Source organism: Lygodium microphyllum, chromosome 25 (genome assembly GCF_053477565.2).
Source record: "Lygodium microphyllum isolate KBCC chromosome 25, Lygodium_microphyllum_v1.1.10, whole genome shotgun sequence".
NCBI lineage: Eukaryota > Viridiplantae > Streptophyta > Polypodiopsida > Schizaeales > Lygodiaceae > Lygodium > Lygodium microphyllum.
Window position 1 is genome coordinate 103973038 of NC_141159.1, and position 16890 is coordinate 103989927.

Sequence of the window (16890 nt, forward strand, 5' to 3'; positions counted from 1 at the left end):
AGGTTTGTGTTTGATGCTTGGTGCACAACCCTTCCCTCTCCTTAAGGTTGTTTCACCTATTGTTGAAAGAGGTACTAAGAGCCATTAGCAAATTTATGGCCATTGTCTTTGAATGGTTGTTACATTTGCTTATATTTCATAGGATATGATCCTCCTCTCAATCTCATTGGTCCAAGAAGACAGATAAAAATGGTTCTTATGATTGATGGACTTGAGACCTTGAGGGTTCTCAAATTATCCACTATCAAATACTTGCATCAACTTAACTATGTTTTGTTTTATGCAACTAACGGTGCATCTTTCACATCAACTTTGACAAATGGAGTCAAGCATTTGCAAAATCGACGGACACTTTGCTTTCAATATTCCAAATTCTTAGTTGCTTGTGACTACTCTCTATATACATAACATTAAATGCTATCCTAACAAAATGTTACCCCACATGAGAAGAATGCATCAATCAACCTCCTTCTTGCTATAATAATTTGTAATCTCAATACCAATGGTAGTGAGATTATAAGAGGAAGAAAATTCCTTGGTCATGCATATTTATTTATTCGGATCTTTCATTGATGACGATTCATGCTTTAGTACCATTGGTAATTGGTAATGTGAATGAACAAGCTAAAATCGTGCATGTGTGCATGTAGGTGCATATATGTAAGTTTGATATGGACATCGGGCTTATTATGCCCATAGTTGTTGGCTCATATATCCATTGGTGCACAGAGAGAGAGAGAGAGAGAGAGAGAGAGAGAGAGAGAGAGAGAGAGAGAGAGAGAGAGAGAGAGAGAGAGAGAATATAAGTTGAGGGTGAGGAGTATATTATTTATAATTATATTTATGATTTATTTTTATTTTTATTTATGTACATTTTTAAATACTATAAATTTATTATTACTATGTATATTATTTTATTATTACATATAATGTTATTATGGTACATTAGATGCACATTATTATAATATTATTGTATTATACATTATATATATAAGATAATATACACTGTGTAATATATATAATATGTAATTTTGTAGATGATTTTTATCAATTATATAGAATCTACTATGTACTATTATTATTATTATTATTATCAGAAGCTTTTCCAAGGGGCCATGTGGTGCACATGAAGCCCCTCCTGCAAAAGCTTCAGCTACTTATGCCATGTGGCATTGCAACTCACCCACACACACTCACAACCTTGCCCACCGATTGCGATCAACTTCGGAGTCCCACTTGTGATCTCGCCCATATGCAATAAACTATTGCCATGTGCTTACCCTCTGGCCTTATGCAGATTAATATATTAATACTTATATTACATATAATTAACTTGGAAAGAGAGGTTAAATTTTTTTGGAGAGAGAAAATGAAAAAGAGAGAGAGAGAGAGAGAGAAGAAGGAAAGAAACACATATATGCAGAGACATAATAGACATTTGGAGAGAGAGAGAGAATAAAAATTTGAAGAGATAATAAAAGATGTTCAAAGCACGAAACTAAAATCAAATGTAAACTATTGGCGTAACACCCATGTGAAGCACTAGCAAAATACAAAGAAATCCTCCTCAACTCATAAAAAAGCATTGGGATTTCTCATAATTGGTTTCTTTGTGACTCTAAGCATGGATGTACTCTCTTGCCGTTTGAAACAGGCCTTTGAATCTCCATGTAAAGCAGCGAAGCATACCAGTGCTTTGGGACTACCGATGCGAAGCACTAGGAGAATCTAGGCATAGAGCACCTAGTTGAAGTGTAGAGAGAGAGAGAGAGGGGCATGGAAGCACACCAGCGCTTTGAGCATACCGGCGCGAAGCACTAGGAGAATCTAGGCATGGAGTGCGAAGGTGACTGCTTCGGATTCTGAGTCTTTGTGACTTGCTGAATGTGGAAAATTCATATTTTGGCACAGGAGTGCGAAAAGCTGATTACTAGAAGGGAGGAGGAGAGCCCGAACCCAAGCTCGAAGGATCAAATGCAGAAGCAGGAGGAGGAGGAGGAGGAGGAGGAGGGGGAATGTGGAGAGGGCAGCTCCTCGCCTGCCCTCAACTTCGTCTCAGTACGTTCTATCCAGTCGACCATTGCACGTCTTTACAATCAAACTTAAATCAATATTTGAGTCCTTTGATTCTCTGCTCCCTGCACATCAGTGGCGTCATCAATAATTTTAAGAAAATTCAGCGTGTGTGGATAATTTTTGAGTAAATTTGTTGCCTGCTGTATGTAGCCCCAGTTTGATGCATTGAAAGCTTTGGAAGCTGAGGATTTGCAACCTCCAGATGCAGCTGCGGAGCCATTGAGCAACCTTGAAGCATGCAGATCAATTCTACCGGAGGTGCAGTGTTGACCTTTTCAATCATTTCACAGCCATGTGCCGACTGCATCTTTTAACTGGATAAATTCCCAGTTTTTTTCACAAGATTCAAGCAAACTTTTTCATACTACGGTATCTTACATTTCTGCATCTTGTTAGGTGTTGTATGATGAACAGTCAGCACCAAAATTAGAGCTTCTTTAATTTTCTCATTTCTGCAATCGATACTTTCCTCAGTTTAAGCTGTTCATGCCATGCCTGAAAAGATGAGGCTGTGAAACTAGTAGTATGAAATATGATGGATATCGCTTTAACCTAGACCCCAATGTGCTCTCTGGTATATGAGATCACCATGATGTAAGAGAATCATCTGCCAAATGTTTAGACAATTGAAGACAACTAATGAAGCGCTTCCATTTGTTCAGTGATAAGGAATTTGAAAACAAACGTCATGGTTTCAGGAGTCCTATTCTCTTTTGGATGGTGTTGTAAAGGAGGATAGTGCAAACAAGGATATCGGGCGGGCCATAGAAATTGTAACGATGCAAGAAGAAGGTAAGGACATGAGGTGGTAATTGAATGGCTGATTTACATAATTTACTGTATGAATATTTATAATTGCAGACTTAGTAATGCTTTACATGAGGTGACTGAATGGCTGATTTACATAATTTACTGCATGAATATTTATACAGCAGCCTTGAAAGTTTTAAAGTGCTCAAATACATTATTCTTTTTCTCCATGAAATACATCCACAACTTCCTTGAATAATCGTCAATAAACGTAACAAAATATTTACTATCACCAAGAGATATGTTTTGCATAGGCCTCCAAATATGTGTATGTACAACATCAAGTATATTTTTGCTCACATCTTTGTTATGCGAAAAAGGTTGTCTTGCTTGCTTCACACACTTTATGAAATTTTGCATGCGGCCAACTCTTTTTTTTGTGATCAACTTGTACTTATCATTAAAGTCTTTTACAAAACAATCTTTTGCATTAAATCGAACATGCAACCCTTGCTTTACCATTTGGCCAATAGACACTAAATTCTTTGTGATTGATGGCACATGTGATACATTTGGAAGACTCTTTGTGTGGCCATCATGTAAGGACAAGGAAACCTTTCCAATGTATAAAATTGGGTGACATGAATCATTACCTGTTTGCACATAACTTGGATTGTTTGCCATTTTATAGCATCTAAAGAGAACATGTGGCTAACTGTACTTCCTTTTGCGACCAACTTACACTTATCATTAAAGTCTTTTATAAAACAACCTTTTGCATTGAATCGAACGTGTAACCTTGCTCTACTATTTGACCAATAGACACTAAATTCTTTATGATTGATGGCACATGTAATATATTTGGCAGACTTTGTGTGGCCATCATGTAAGAGCAAGGGAACCTTTTCAATGTGTAAAAGTAGGTGGCATGAATCATCACCCATTTGCACATAATCTGGATTTTGCAAATCTTGCATCTCTCCAAACCATTTAGTATGACATATGATTAGCTACATTTGAATTGACATACCATACATCATTATGTGTCCCCTTTCCTGTAATAACATTTATTATATGTTGCATAACAAATAGACGTTCAGTTTTGTTTTCATTGTCATAAAGAGAATGCATAATTTCCTTGTTACAATTTACCATTACGAATATCATTCTTCTTAGTATAACAATGGACTACAATCTGACCTGTTTTGCTATAATAATGACAAATAATATCAGAATTGTGAGAACCTCTATTTTTTCATTCACCTTTTCCTCTAGAGCTTCCCCTACCTTTAAAGTTTTCACGGCCTCTTGAAATCTACATTTTACCGAATTGCTGATGCAACTTGTTTTACTAGTTATTACCAGTATGTTCCATACCACGGCCTCTCGAAGAGGATATGCCACGTTCCCTTCCTGAACTTGAGTAAAATGCTTGCACATGTTCACCACTTCTTTCGAATGATTCACCTTGCATATTGATCTCTTTGGTGATTATGAGAGAGGCCAACTCATCAAAATTTGGAAATGACTTCTGTACATATACAAAAGTGACAAATGATTTTCAAACCTTCTCATTATTAAGGCCATCCAAAGTAGATGAAACCAAATCATAATCATTAGGCATTGTATTAATTGTTGCCAAAGCATTTGCAATGCTTCTCACCTTCAAAATATACTCATCGACAGACATTTTTCCTTTCTTAAAAGTATTCAACTCTTGCTTGAGTTGAATCTTCCATACCTTTGTATTTACTGAAAACATGCTCTAAGAGATTGTCCAAGATGGATGTGAAGTTTTTGCATTTTTAATATGCCCAGCATAGTATTATCAATGACTACAGATAGTCAATACATCATCCTTTTGTCCTTTGCATTCCATTCTTTCCACGTATTTAATTCATCTGAAGTCGTAGGGTTACTTAGCTTTGGTTTTTTTTCTTTACTTGAAACAAACTTGTAAAGGCATTTTTCAATAAGAAATTTGGTTAAACGGAACTTTCATGATGGGTAGTTATTCTTGTCTAGCTTCTCTATGATGGGTTTCCACTTTTCTTTGCCATTATTACAAAAATGATACAAAATAGCAAGCAAGTCTTCTACAAAATTTCACAAGTGCACAATAGTACACCAAGTAACCTTTTTCACCAATTGCTCAAGAGTATAAGTAATTTGCAATATGTTTGCAGATAAAACTTATATTTGCTTTCTAGTAAACACCTCAGATTTTACAGATTTCAAATTTGTAACCTGTGCATCCACTTTCAACCGACACAACTAAAATTGCAATATGTCTTGAAATTGCTATCCGCAATCTATGTGGCCCGAAATGGCCTTAGATGGCCAAAATAGCAGCTGAAAAGTCCTATAAGGTCAATCTACAGAATATGCAGTGCTTTGCTCGCACACAAAATCTCATAGCAATTTGAAATTTTTGCTTTGCTTTGCTTCCGGTGCCTCCATAAGCACTTTCCAAGAAAAAGATTAGAAGAATGTGAGAGCTTTTTACTCGTTGCTTGTTAATAGGCAAATAGTGCATAACTGACTTTACTAATCAATTGTCGCTAACTATACTAGTTATAAGTAGGTGCAACAAACTAAATATAATAAGTGATAAGTTAGTGATCATGTGAGGATCATAACGACCATCGACGCGCTAAGTGTAGACATATGGGCCCATCTAGCTAGGCAGTCGATCTCATCAATGTCTGTCTGCATGTGCTGAGCTTGCCATCTCAATAGTATAAAACTAGAGTGTAATTAGAGTATACTTAGAGAAATTGGAGTATAACAAATGAAGTTTGAGTATATGTAAAGAAATTAGAGTATCATTAGAAAACTTAGTGTATAAGTAGCCTATAATTAAGAATTAAATAGTAAAATCAAATAACTAGAGAAAGAGCTGTATGATAGTAAAATTAGAATTTATTTAGAGAAAGAGAAAGAGGGTGTAATCAAAGTATAATTAGAAAATTTAGTGTGTGATCGGAGTGTAATTAGTGAAAGCTATGAATGTATTTAGTGGTTGCTTAATGCTTTTTATTGTGTTAATTTTTGTTTTGCCGTAAATAATAGGGACCATGATAGAGGGAGGGAGACTAGGGAGAGGCAGGGAAGGGGGAGAGGGAGGGATGGGGGTGGGAGATTGGGAGAGAGGGAGTAAGGGGGGACCAGGGAAAGGGATGGGGGGGCAAGAGAAGGCCGGGGCTCAAGAGAGGGAGGAAGGATGCATTAATGTCTACTAGAAGCCCAATTGGCCTATGAGGCATTCATATACAACAATCCAAGAAAGAGTAAGCCTAGTGTAGTCCATATCATGTCTATGTCTATCTAGCATATGCTATAAGTCTACAATCATGATGAGCAATGAGCAACCTATCACTAGCTTCATCCAATGTGTATAACAAGATGTAATATGTCATATGTTAGGTAGGGGGCAAGAAGGGCTTTCATATCTACACTTCCTTGTTTTAGTTCCTCTCATCTCTCCTTCACTCTTCTTTGATGTTCAGCTTGGATGTGAAAAAACTATGCTTGATGGGGTCGTGGTGGTTTGCATCCATGCACTATGGGTCTCTTAGTTGCCTTGATATTTGATGCTCTTTGTACTGAGCCTTCATTGTTGTGAAATGGATAATTTGGGAGGAGGGGGGATATGCTAGTGGAATGTATGGCTTCTATATAGTTAGTTATAGCATTCGATGCCAGCTTTTTTGGGACTCGGAAAAAGTTCCTTCACTTTTAGATGTAACATTTTGGTCTCATACACCGATTTGGCCGTTTGTAGACTTTAATATAACTTTCTTTCGTTCTTTGTTTCTCTCTCTCTCTCTATGTGTATAGATCTCCTCATTATGTCTTTGTAGCTCCAAGAGGAAAACACCAAGGCATTTTAGGTCTTTGTTGGGTTTGACTTTGTGAGTGTTGATGATGTGCAGTAGGACACTTGGGCACTTTTTACTCTCCTTATAGGAGGTTTTTTCCCCTAGTTACATTATTTTCTATTTTATGTGTTTATGCTATATAATTCGGTCACTTGTTGTGTTTTACACCTTTTGGGCGTGAAGACACATTAATAACCCTAAGGTCTAAGGGTTGTACTTTGTACTTTCATTATATACTTTTGAAATTACATCGGGAGTCATGTTGTGTCTTCACTCTCACTCACTCTATTGTCAATTGTGTACTCTTAGCTGAGAGCTTCCATCTCCATTTTCACATTTATCCTTTGCTGGTCATTTGTCTTTATGTAGATGATCTTTTGCTCATAGGGACACATGCTGATCAGATTTCAACATTCAAGAAAAATTTGCAGCAAACTTTTGAAATATTAGATTTGGGGCCTTTGCATTACTATTTGGGCATTCAGTTCATTCATGATGCTAGAGGCATTGGATTGCCATAGTCGAGGTATATTGGTAGACTCCTTGAGAGGTTTGGTCTCCAGGATTGCAAGCCAGTTAGCATAGCGATGGAGAAGGTGTTAGCAGTCATGTTTGTCATGCCTTGTCATCTCCTGCCTATGAGCCTCAGTCTGAGTCAGACGAGGACATTAGGAGCTCTGACATGTCTGTCATGTGTTATGATGGGGGAGGCTAGTCACTCTTGAGACTGGCTGTCTTAGGATGTGTATTTCTTTTTGGCCTCTTTTAGTGGGCAGCCACTGGCTGCCCGGCCACTTTTTTGGTCACTGATGTGGGGCGCCCATTTTAGGGCATTTTTAGGGTTTGTCCTTTTGCCTATTTATAGGCAGCCCCCCTCCCCACTTGATCACTTGTCTTCTTGCAGATTCCGACACTCCTTCTCCCCCGTGGTGGTGCTGCCATCTTCATCAGCCTGATCTGGTGCCCTCACTGATGCTGTGGGCTACGTGCAGGACTGATCAGTCTCTTCCGCCTTTCCGTTTGTATTCAGCATTCATTTCAATCAGTGCAGATTTCTTTTCCTTATTTTCTGCTTTCTCTCTCTCTCTCTCCCTCCGTGTTCGTATTCCTTCTTCCGCAGCGCACTCTCACATGGTATCAGAGCCGAAGGAGAGTACACGGAGCTGAGATTTATGCGGGAGAACATCCACAACCTTGCGTTTGCTGGTCAAGATGTCTCCAACAGCTAAGGCGTCACCTTCTGCACCATCTCCTTGATCAAGGCGGCTTGTTTTGGTGTCACATCTTTGCGTTTGCTGCTGGCATCATCCCCAACAGCCAAGGCGGCCCTTCCAGGAGGTCCCAAATCTTTGCGTTTGCTGCTGGCGCCTTCTCCAGTGGCTGCCACGTCATCAACAACCTCTTCCTATTTGCGTTTTCAGCCTGGCCGGCCCTCCTCCAGCTGGACGACACTTCACCAAGCTGCGTTTTCAGCTTCTGTGGCTGCGTTCAACCTCTGGCGGCACTCCTCCAAGTTGGTGACCTCATTTCTACTTGCGTTTTGAGGCCAGAGGTTGTTTTTTGTGGTGATTGCATCGCTAACACTTGCATTTGACATCATCCTTGCGTTCTGTGCAAGGCGGCCAGCTCAGGAGCTTCTGGTGTTTGTGTTTCGGCACCGGCAACCTTCCCTTGTTGTGTTTTGGTGTTTGTAGATATCGAAGATGTCTTCTCATCAGTTTACGCGCTTTGATGACTCAGATGATGAGCTTTTGTCTCGACACTTATCTGAACGGAGACGTGATTTCTATCACGAGGACCGTCGTCCGGAGCTCTTTCCCGTTCCCCTTCTATTCATGTATCTCGGCGAGCCCCTTCCAGTGGGCCGAAGATGCAGCCTTTGGTACCCCCTGTACAGGTACTCGTACTTCCTCAGCTACCCAAAGAGGACCGGTTGGATGGCTCCAACTTTTCTCTCTGGTCCTGCAAGGTGGAGTGTATCTTGGACTCCTTCGATCTTTGGGAGCTTGTTTCTGTTTCTATTCCCCAGCCTAAGGTGGATCCCGCAGATGGGACATCTATGGATCGTGCAGCCTTATGGGATCGGCTTAATTCTAGAGCCAGATCTTTCCTCTTTCTGAGTTTGCAGGATTCTGTCCTTGTTCATGTTCACAGGTTGAAGACTGCAGCAGACGTGTGGAGAAAGCTCACGTCTCTCTATCAACAGAAGACGTTTGTCCACCGGATATTTCTCGAAAAGAAGTTGCAGATGCTCTCTATTGATGATAGTCCTTCCATGAAGGACCACATCAACAGATTACAGGATATGAGGGATGAGCTTGCATCCCTCGGTCGGACGATATCTTCTGAAGACATGGCTATGATTCTCTTGACTCAGTTGCGATTGCCTCGGTTTGATGTCTTCTACACCAGCCTTCTTACTTCGAGGACCTGTGCCCAGCTTCTATGGGAGGAGCTATCCCCGCTTGTCTTGGAGCATGACGAGTGACTCAGAGAGGTTAGTGCTAGTGGATCCGACTCCACTAGAGCCTTTGTTGCAGGTTCGGGAGGACAGAAGAAGAAGAAGAAGTTAAAGGCTACGAAGAAGGACAGTTCTTCAGGCTCTGACTCAGATTCAGAGAGACCGAAGTGCCCACACTGTGGGAAAGGGACACATCCGGAGGAGAAATGCTGGATGAAGTACCCTCACCTTCGTTCGAGAGCGAAGGGTGGATCTACGTCGGAGCCTTCTTCTGCCTCTACACTAGCTGTTACCCATGAGTTAGTGTTCCTTCATATCCATGCTTTGGAGGAGGATCCTTCTTCCGTGGCTGCAGTGTCTTCTGCGCAGCCTTGGTTAGTGGACAGTGGTGCTTCGAGTTATATGACTCCCCGAGGTGATTTGTTACAGGATCTCCGTCCATCAGAGGGTTCAGTCACTATTGGTGACATTTTATCGGTGCCTATTAGTGGTGTTGGCACATTGCCTTTGTTTACCGACCGACCTTTGAGCTCCTTTTCACAGGCCCTACATGTTTCAGATTTGGGCCTTCCCCTCCTCTCAGTTTATGGCCTTACGAGGCTTGGCACACGAGTGATCTTCACCGAGCATGCCGTTTGTATTGAGGATTCTTCTACAGGAGCTGTTATTGCGACAGGTTGGCAGGAGAGCGGGCTTTACAAGCTCCATTCCCCTTCTTTGATGCAGGGTCCTCCGCGGCAGTCTATTGCTACACCCGTTCTCGCTTATGCACCTTCTATTCCACAGGTTCCTTCCCATCCCCCACCTTCTCCTTCGGTGGTTCCCTCGTACCCCCCATCCCTTTTAGCGGGGGACGATCTCGGTGATGCGGCTATGGATTCCCTGGCCCCTAGTGTTTTAGAGGGGGATTCCCAGGATCGTGAGGAGCTCCTTCAGCGGCAGTCTACATCGACGGACTTCATCGATATTGGCATTCCTCTTGCCACCCCAGGATCTATTTCTTCTTCGGCCTTCAGCCACATCCAGGATCTGAGAGGGGGTGTTAGCAGTCATGTTTGTCATGCCTTGTCATCTCCTGCCTGTGAGCCTCAGTCTGAGTCAGACGAGGACATTAGGAGCTCTGACATGTCTGTCATGTGTTATGATGGGGGAGGCTAGTCACTCTCGACTGGCTATCTTAGGATGTGTATTTCTTTTTGGCCTCTTTTAGTGGGCAGCCACTAGCTGCCCGGCCACTTTTTTGGTCACTGATGTGGGGCTCCCATTTTAGGGCATTTTTAGGGTTTGTCCTTTTGCCTATTTATAGGCAGCCCCCCTCCCCACTTGATCACTTGTCTTCTTGCAGATTCCGACACTCCTCCCCCATGGTGGTGCTGCCATCTTCATCAGCCTGATTTGGTGCCCTCATTGACGCTGTGGGTTGCGTGCAGGGACTGATCAGTCTCCTTCCGCCTTCCCGTTTGTATTCAGAATTCATTTCAGTCAGTGCAGATTTCTCTTCCTTATTTTCTGCTTTCTCTCTCTCTCTCTCCCTCGGTGTTCGTATTCCTTCTTCCGCAGCGTACTCTCACAGAATGGACTCAAGCTGTCTTTGCATGGTGACAGTGATTTGTTTGACATTCATATATATGCTCAATTGGATGTCTCATTTATTTATGTAACACATGGCTAGATATTCAGTTTGCAATTTCAGCCCTGAGTGGATATATGCACAGCCCACACATGTCACATTGGTAAGCTGTGAAGCGTGTTTTTGGTTACTTGTAGGATAGTAGGACTCTTGGATTGCTTTATGCCAAGGGGGAACCACTGCAATTACATGCTTATAGTGATTTAGATTAGGCTGGTGATTTTGATTCACGTCACTCTCTACGAGTGGAAATTGTTTCTTTCTTGGCTCATCTTGTATCTCTTGGCTTAGCAAGAAACAATCCGTTGTTGCTACATCATCTTGTGAAACTGAATACAAGGTAGCTTTCACTACCACAATTGAATGTGTATGGTTGAGACATTTGTTGGCTGATCTTGATGTATCTGCCACGGAGCCTACTCCTTTGTTTATTGACAGTTAAGAGTGCCATTGCAGTGGCACGAAACCCAATGTTTCATGCACATACAAAACATGTAGAGATCCACTATCACTTTGTCAGAGAGAGGCTACATGTAGAAGATATTAGCCTTGTCTATTGTCCTACCACCAACAATGCGGTAGACATCTTTACCAAAGCTCTTCCTCGCGACAAATTTGAAGCATTTCGCAATACTTTGAATTTGATCTCCTTTGGTGGATGATCCTTGTATGCTGATCACTTTTCACTCGAGGGGAGTTAGTTGGGTTTGACTCATGCCTATGCTCATAGAGGAGTATTGGTGATCCGCAGTAGGGCGATAGATTTTTTCCCCTAGCTACATTATTTTCTATTTTATGTTTTATGTTACACAGTTTGGTCACTTATTGTATTTTACACCTTTCGAGTGTGAACACCCATTAACAACCCTAAGGTCTAAGGGTTATACTTTGTACTTTTATCACACTTTTGGAATTGCATCGGGAGTCCTACTGTGTCTTCACTCTCACTCACTCTATTGTCAATTGTGTACTCTCAGCTAAGAGCTTTCATCTCCATTCTCACAGTCATGATAGTCTCTCACTTGACTAAGTGGGCCAAAACTCTTTCCAAACAAGCAATGATATCTCACCTTGATCTCATAGTATACTGGGCATCCACAAATGTGGTGCTCCTTTGACCCCATTGTATAGCTTGCATATCTTGTCCTATCTATCCACTTGTGCTGTAGCCAGCTCTACCTCTCTTGTGCTACTCTACCTATCTCAATTTGGAGGGTCTGTGATGATGCTCTGATCTGGCCAATAGCAACCCTCATAGCATGGAACATGCACACATCTTATGTAGCTTGGTTGTTAGACCCCCATCATCTGTGAGTCTAAGAGTGATCTTTGTAGTGTTGCATCTTGGTGGATAGGGGGCCTGGATAGGGGGCCGGCAATTAGACGAAAACGTCAATTGTCTATAGAACACGTACGACGCTTCGGTGAGTTTCAATCTGAGATCATTGATCAGGTGATCTTAGATTTTGAGCAAACGGTAAGAAAATTTTATATCAATTATGCATTGTATTCGCAAGCTAATTGAATACCATATACAAAAAGATTGGGTGTGGCTGGCAAATTTTCTATCCGGGGAGGTGACGTCTCGTCCCAAGGAGGAGTGCACCCTTTGCGGCCAATTAGAAGAGTTCGTGGGCGTGCAATGGATGGAGTGCCTGAGCCAATACAATGGCTTAGACTTCTTCCCCATGGGAAGTCATGATACCTTCTCCGGTTTCTCCATCATTGTAGGATGTGAGGAGACATTATGGCCTCAACGAGGTGGACAATGCATCATCTTTATCTCCATCTTTACTAGATGTAGGGCTCATAATGAAAGCGGAGTTTAGTGAATTCATGTGTTGTCGGAGGGGTTTTTGTCGAAAGGTCGTATCCACCGGGGATTAGAGATAGAAGGAAGTAGAGGATAGGAGATGGAAGAGAAGAAAAAGAATAGACAAGAGGTAAACATGATAAAATACAAAGCACAATGAATCGAATCACTCTGTATTGACAAAACCTGAGGTTCCTTATCTGGCACTACTCAGAAACAATCTCCAAGCATTAGATCTCCTGGAGTTTCCTTGTAGACAAAAAATGTGTAATAAAAAAACAGCTTCCTCTTTGCTGCTCAGAATCCAAATCTGATGGCTCCGTTGGCTGCGAAAGGAGAGGTAAAACCCGAGGACGCTTGGTTAAGAATCTCCTAGTTCACTCCTTCTTCTTCTAGTTTAAAGTGTAGTTTGTTGCCTATCCACTTTGCAATCGCGACACACATGATTTTGCCCATCTTTTTTTTAAAATGAAAAATCCAAAACTAGCTGAAAAAGCAACTTGCTTTTTGCATGTCACCCTATTCTCGAAGTTTCTCTAGCTTTTTAGGATATTTACAATAAATAATATCCAAAATATACTAAAATTATTCAAAAATCTAGTATTTTTGAACCATCCATGTCACCGACACTAGTACATTGACTCTCTAGATCAATAAGAAAGTCGGATGATGATGCACTCCAGAGTTTTTTACATTGTGTCTGCATAGTGGCACGACATCCATCTCCTCTCAACCTGTATATCCTCCGGTATGTGCCACCGATGCACCACCCCGATCAAACACCCATAGAGTCAACTTGTCGCTTATCATGTATATAAGAAGGTATTCCCTTGAATCATAGATTAAAATACTTAGCATTTGCATAACTCTTGAGCCATACCTAGTACCCCCTCTAGGGTCATAAGGCCTTGGGTGCGCATCATGCACTAGAGGTTGTTGAATCTCTATATACATGCTATCAATACACCCATCAATAAATACATAGCAACATGTGTGCTCTTTCAAAGTCCAGCGCGCATAGAAATCTGCTTATATAGACAATTGTGTATCTCATCAAACATAAACTGAGCTTCACTTGCATCCAACACATTCTCACCATCACCAAAAATAGTGAAGCAATCCATATCTTGAAGCATCTTAGAGTTGTCTATCAAGGCCTTTGACAAAGCATTCAAAACATTTTTCAACTGCGGAGCATTACATCTAACATCCTCTAAAGGCATATCCTTGAGCTCATGAACTGTCTCAAAAACGATAATTTTATATTGCAAATCATATGCATCCAACAAGTAACTAATCTCCGTTACAGACCCTGCATCAAGTAAAACATGATCTTTATAAACCTCTTTAGATACATTAAGAAAATCTGGAGATGCAATGGCTGACTTTTCCACTACAAGATCTTCCAAGGCATCTGTGCCTGTCTCAATATTAGACTGCAACTTATATCTTAGTTGTTTGCCCTTTTGCTTGCTATCCTGTTTTTGCTCTTGCCCAATCTCTTCCATAACATGCTTAGGAGGTGGTTGATTTGCAGCTTTAGACAAATCCACACTTCTTCGTATCACTTCCTTAGATATCCCTGCATTATCTTCATCTCTCTTCTGTTTCTCTTCCACAAGTACATCCGTGTTTTGTTGCCCTTTTGTTGAATATGCATCCACTGAATATATGCATCTACTGGTGATTCCCAACCAGTTATGCGATGAATGTCTTGCCCTACATGAGACATTTCACTATCAGTAACTTTTCTCTTTTCAACAGCATGCAAAGCATGCGTCCATATTGCAGCCTTTGGACCAATCATCACTTGGCCATGCATTCTATCCAACTGTAGACCAAAAGTAAAAGCATGTACAATCGCTTAAGCATTTCGAACAGCCAAGTCTTCCAACAACTTCTCCATACCTCCCTTTCCAACATTCAAAGCAAGAGGCAATCTCGTTTCTTGTGTATGAATCTTGCCATCTTTCCAAAAGATGAGCTGCCGTGCCAAGGCCTCCTGATAAGCAACACAATCTTTTCTCTCACGCTGCAAACTATCACACCACATACATCTTTTTTCTAGTTTAGGGATTGCTGCGTGTCCCCTTTCCTCTTGTTCTTTTCCATCCAATTTTGGAAATTTCAATTGAAGATCCTGCACGCCTTTAACCAATTCATCTAATACATCTTCCCTAACAGTGAGAACAATAGCCATAGGTTTAGCCACAAAAGTGGTTGGCTTACTGGCTACATCAATTGTTTTGCCCGTAACAGTGGGCAAAGCTAGAGACATGCAATCTTTCTCTTCTTCTATGCTTTTTCACAAGTGCAGTAACAGCTTGCTTGACATGTCTCCACTCTATTTTAAGATCTGTCTCTATAGTCAGATCCTCTAGCAAATCATCAAGTTGTACTTGAAGCTCAGGATCTGTTGCTTGTAGAAATAATTTAATTTTCTGACTTACAAGAGCTTGTTGTTTTGCAAGATCTAACTGCTCAAATCGACTTTCAAATTCTCTTAACAATTTTGTAGCCACAAGACCCGTATTGGGTTTGTAAAATCCACTCTTGAAAAGTCTTGCGCGTAATCAAACTGGTATCTTCAATGTAAAATTATTCCCTGAGTGTCTTCGTGAAAGCTACCCAGTCAGCATCCTGCATGTATAATTCAGTAATTTGCGCTTTTACTTCATGTACAGTAATCCGTACAAAATACCGGCTCCATGCAAGTTGAGCCACTCCAAAGAATTTCATTTTTGGAGCATAGGTATGTACATATGTAGATACATTCTTGCCATCGAACAACTTCATCTCACTCTCAATTGCTTGTAGAGGATTCATCACAACCGTTTCTGTTTGAGCAGAAGCCTGCATCACCTGTTGCTGTTGTTGTACTTGCATAAGCATGTTCATATTCTGCACTAACTGTTGGAAAACATCACTGGAAATTGTGCTCGAAGGTTCTCCCATATTGTCTTTCCTTTTGACGACCTTTCACGTCAGGTTCACCAATGTCGGAGGGGTTTTTGTCGAAAGGTCGTATCTGCTCAGGATCAGAGATAGAAGAAAGTAGAGGATAGGAGATGGAAGAGAAGAAAAATAATAGACAAGAGGTAAACATGATAAAACACAAAGCACAATGAATCGAATCAATATGTATTGATAGAACTTGAAATCCGTTGTCTGACACTACTCAGAAGCAATCTCCAAGCATTAGATCTCTTGGAGCTCCCTCGTAGACCAAAAACGTATATAAAAAAAATAACTTTTTCTTTGCTGCTTGGAGCCCAAATCTAATGGCTCCGTTGGCTTCGAAAGGGGGGTAAAATCATAGGACGCCTATGGATGCCTGGTTAAGAATCTCCCAGTTCACTCCTTTTTCTTCTAGTTCAAAGTGTTGTTTGCTGTCTGTCCATTGCAATCGCGATGCGCGCAATTTCAACCATATTTTTTTTCATGAAAAATCCAAAACTGGCTGAAAAAGCAACTTGCTTTTTGCATGTCACCCTATTCTCGAAGTTTCCCTAGCTTTTTAGGATATTTATATTAAATAATATCTAAAATAAAATAGGCTAAAATTGTCCAAAAATCTAGTATTTTTGAACCATCCATGCCACTGACACTAGTACTAATGACTCAGATGACATTGACTCTCTAGATCAATAAGAAAGTCGGATGATGATGCACTCCAGAGTTTTTCACAGGGTGCTTGCGTAGTGGCACGATAGCATGTCAAATATTTTCATTACTCTCAAGTCACTCCTAGGAGCCTTCTGCATTAGTTAGGATCAATTGGTGAGGCTGGCTACCTCTCCACTCAAGAAGGACATTTTGTATTCTAGATGATTGGTGACAATCCTTTTGTATTTCTTCATCTAATGTCCAGGATCCAGATCTTGATAGGCTTGAAAATGTCAATGTCAATTGAGGTGGTGCTTGAAGTAGACATACTCCCATAGATATACCTTACATTGTATTATTTGTTTCATTTAAGCACAGAGTTGATGGTACTTATTCATAATTCTCTCCCTCCTGTCCCTCCCTCTTTTGTTCCTCACTTAGAATTTTCATCTGCTTACAAAAACTTAGATTTTATTTCATTTGCCTTCAATAGCTTTAGTTTAGATTCCACATTTGCATCAAGCATAATAGGATTAGTATCATTTGTTTCCATTCTAGCGCTTTTTCTTTTTCAGTTCTACATCTTAGCTATCCACCAGTGAATGCCACTTATTGGGAATACCTCCCATTAACACTGTTCCTTACACACACTCACAAGTGAGCACATTTGTCT

At 40.8% G+C, this 16890-nt stretch overlaps 1 protein-coding gene across 5 annotated transcripts in view; it reads left to right on the forward strand.

The window, feature by feature from the left end:
- The first annotated feature begins 1616 nt into the window (after nucleotides 1-1616).
- The window catches only part of LOC148014580 (uncharacterized), an 84200-nt gene continuing 68926 nt past the window's right edge, over nucleotides 1617-16890 (forward strand). For 3 of the 5 annotated variants that reach the window (XM_087666405.1, XM_087666404.1, XM_087666408.1), the window contains exons 1-3: nucleotides 1617-2058; nucleotides 2227-2334; nucleotides 2775-2868. In XM_087666405.1, the coding sequence (XP_087522531.1) occupies nucleotides 1885-2058; nucleotides 2227-2334; nucleotides 2775-2868 (376 nt within the window). In that variant the 5' untranslated portion in view covers nucleotides 1617-1884. The remainder of the gene's footprint in view (nucleotides 2059-2226; nucleotides 2335-2774; nucleotides 2869-16890) is intronic. The other 2 variants (XM_087666407.1, XM_087666406.1) reach the window with 2 other exon arrangements.